At 41.5% G+C, this 1,341-nt stretch overlaps 1 protein-coding gene across 3 annotated transcripts in view; it reads right to left on the bottom strand.

Moving 5' to 3' along the window:
- The window catches only part of Prdm5 (PR/SET domain 5), a 209,814-nt gene that overhangs the window by 186,135 nt on the left and 22,338 nt on the right, over window positions 1-1,341 (bottom strand). For 2 of the 3 annotated variants that reach the window (XM_004644243.2, XM_004644244.2), the window contains exon 2: window positions 116-199. The exons of the other annotated variant lie outside the window; for it this stretch is intronic. In XM_004644243.2, the coding sequence (XP_004644300.1) occupies window positions 116-199 (84 nt within the window). The remainder of the gene's footprint in view (window positions 1-115; window positions 200-1,341) is intronic. 3 annotated transcript variants of the gene reach the window in all.

Raw genomic sequence — 1,341 nt, 5'->3', positions numbered from 1 at the left:
AAAAAAAAGACTTTAGCATAGTTAAAGCACTCAGCTGGAATCAGAACCAATACACCTGGCCTTCTAATTTCCATGGAAGAGAATAAAGAGTAACAAACAATAGCCCCAACCTCACCTCCCACATCAGCCTGTAGTCCATATTTTCATCCAAGTCTTCAGGCATCCTCTTCTCTCCAGCAAAGGGTCCAAACTTCTCACCCTGGGTAGCAACGATGATATTGGAAAAGAATTAGCACAAACATCAAGATATTAAAATACACAGTTGTTGTTTTTTATCAGCTGGAAGTTTCTTCATCTAAATCTTCATGACTGCTGTGATAATTTTCAATCATAAAACATACACATCATCAAATATTGACAAGTTTAAAATCCCACTCCCTCTAAATTTAGCCTAAAAACCTGAATCCACAACAGGAGCCAGCCTAAAAGGGTTAAGATGCTTAACTTCCAAATTCTGAGAAGGCACTGCACATTGTACTTCATACGCTGTAATCTTCTTCATAGCTCCAGGCAAGTGGTCTTAAAATGAAACACTCTGAGTTTTGCCTGACTTGAGAGACAAGCCCACCAGGCAGAAAATCACCTGGTTTCTATAAAAATCATAAGTTCATCCCTATTTTGCACAAAAAAGAAGTAGGCTTGACATTCTCAGAGGAAGATTGGTCGTAAATAAAATTCAAATTCGCCTGCCAATCTTTCAAACAGCCAGGCGGGTACACTTTAACAGGATTGCTCCAAGTGTGTGTTTTAAAGTCGACTGCACAAAGAACTACCAAGGCAGCTTGTTTCAAGATCAAGAATGCTGGGCTTTGTTAAAGGCAAACCTGGATGTGGGATGGGGAAAGCTGCATTTGAACAAGTACTCATGAGAGCTGCTGATGTGGTCCCTGAAAGTGTAACTCGGAGTGGGGGGTCCCAGCAGTCTGCCTGCAGGGACTCTTGGGGCCAGTGTGGGCAGGGACACACGTGTGTTTTCCTAAGGGGACCAACGGCGAGGCTGCAGATCGCTAGAAGGAATGGGCAGTGTGTCCAGTCAGACATTAGATACATAGCAAGGTACCCAGAGGATATAGAAATACTTGGATCAGTGTGAGTTTCCTCCAAAGCATCCTATGACTATTTTTCAGTAGAATCCCTCCCCTTGCATGGAGGTAGGAGATGAAAAAAAGAAACAAAATCTCCAGGGGAACTTTTGATGAACATTGTTAGGGGGAAAACCACTAATGCAATGTTTCAAAGAATATAAATTATTTAATGAACAACAGAAAACCCAACTTCTGGGAATACTAAACTTTTAAGACTTAAAAGTGCTACAAATAAAGAGCCTAGTCCCCTCATCCT

This window comes from Octodon degus, unplaced genomic scaffold (genome assembly GCF_000260255.1).
Source record: "Octodon degus isolate 3935 unplaced genomic scaffold, OctDeg1.0 scaffold00196, whole genome shotgun sequence".
Taxonomy (NCBI): Eukaryota; Metazoa; Chordata; class Mammalia; order Rodentia; family Octodontidae; genus Octodon; species Octodon degus.
The sequence above is the reverse complement of the archived record's forward strand: the minus strand, read 5'-3'. Positions and strand labels throughout refer to the sequence as shown.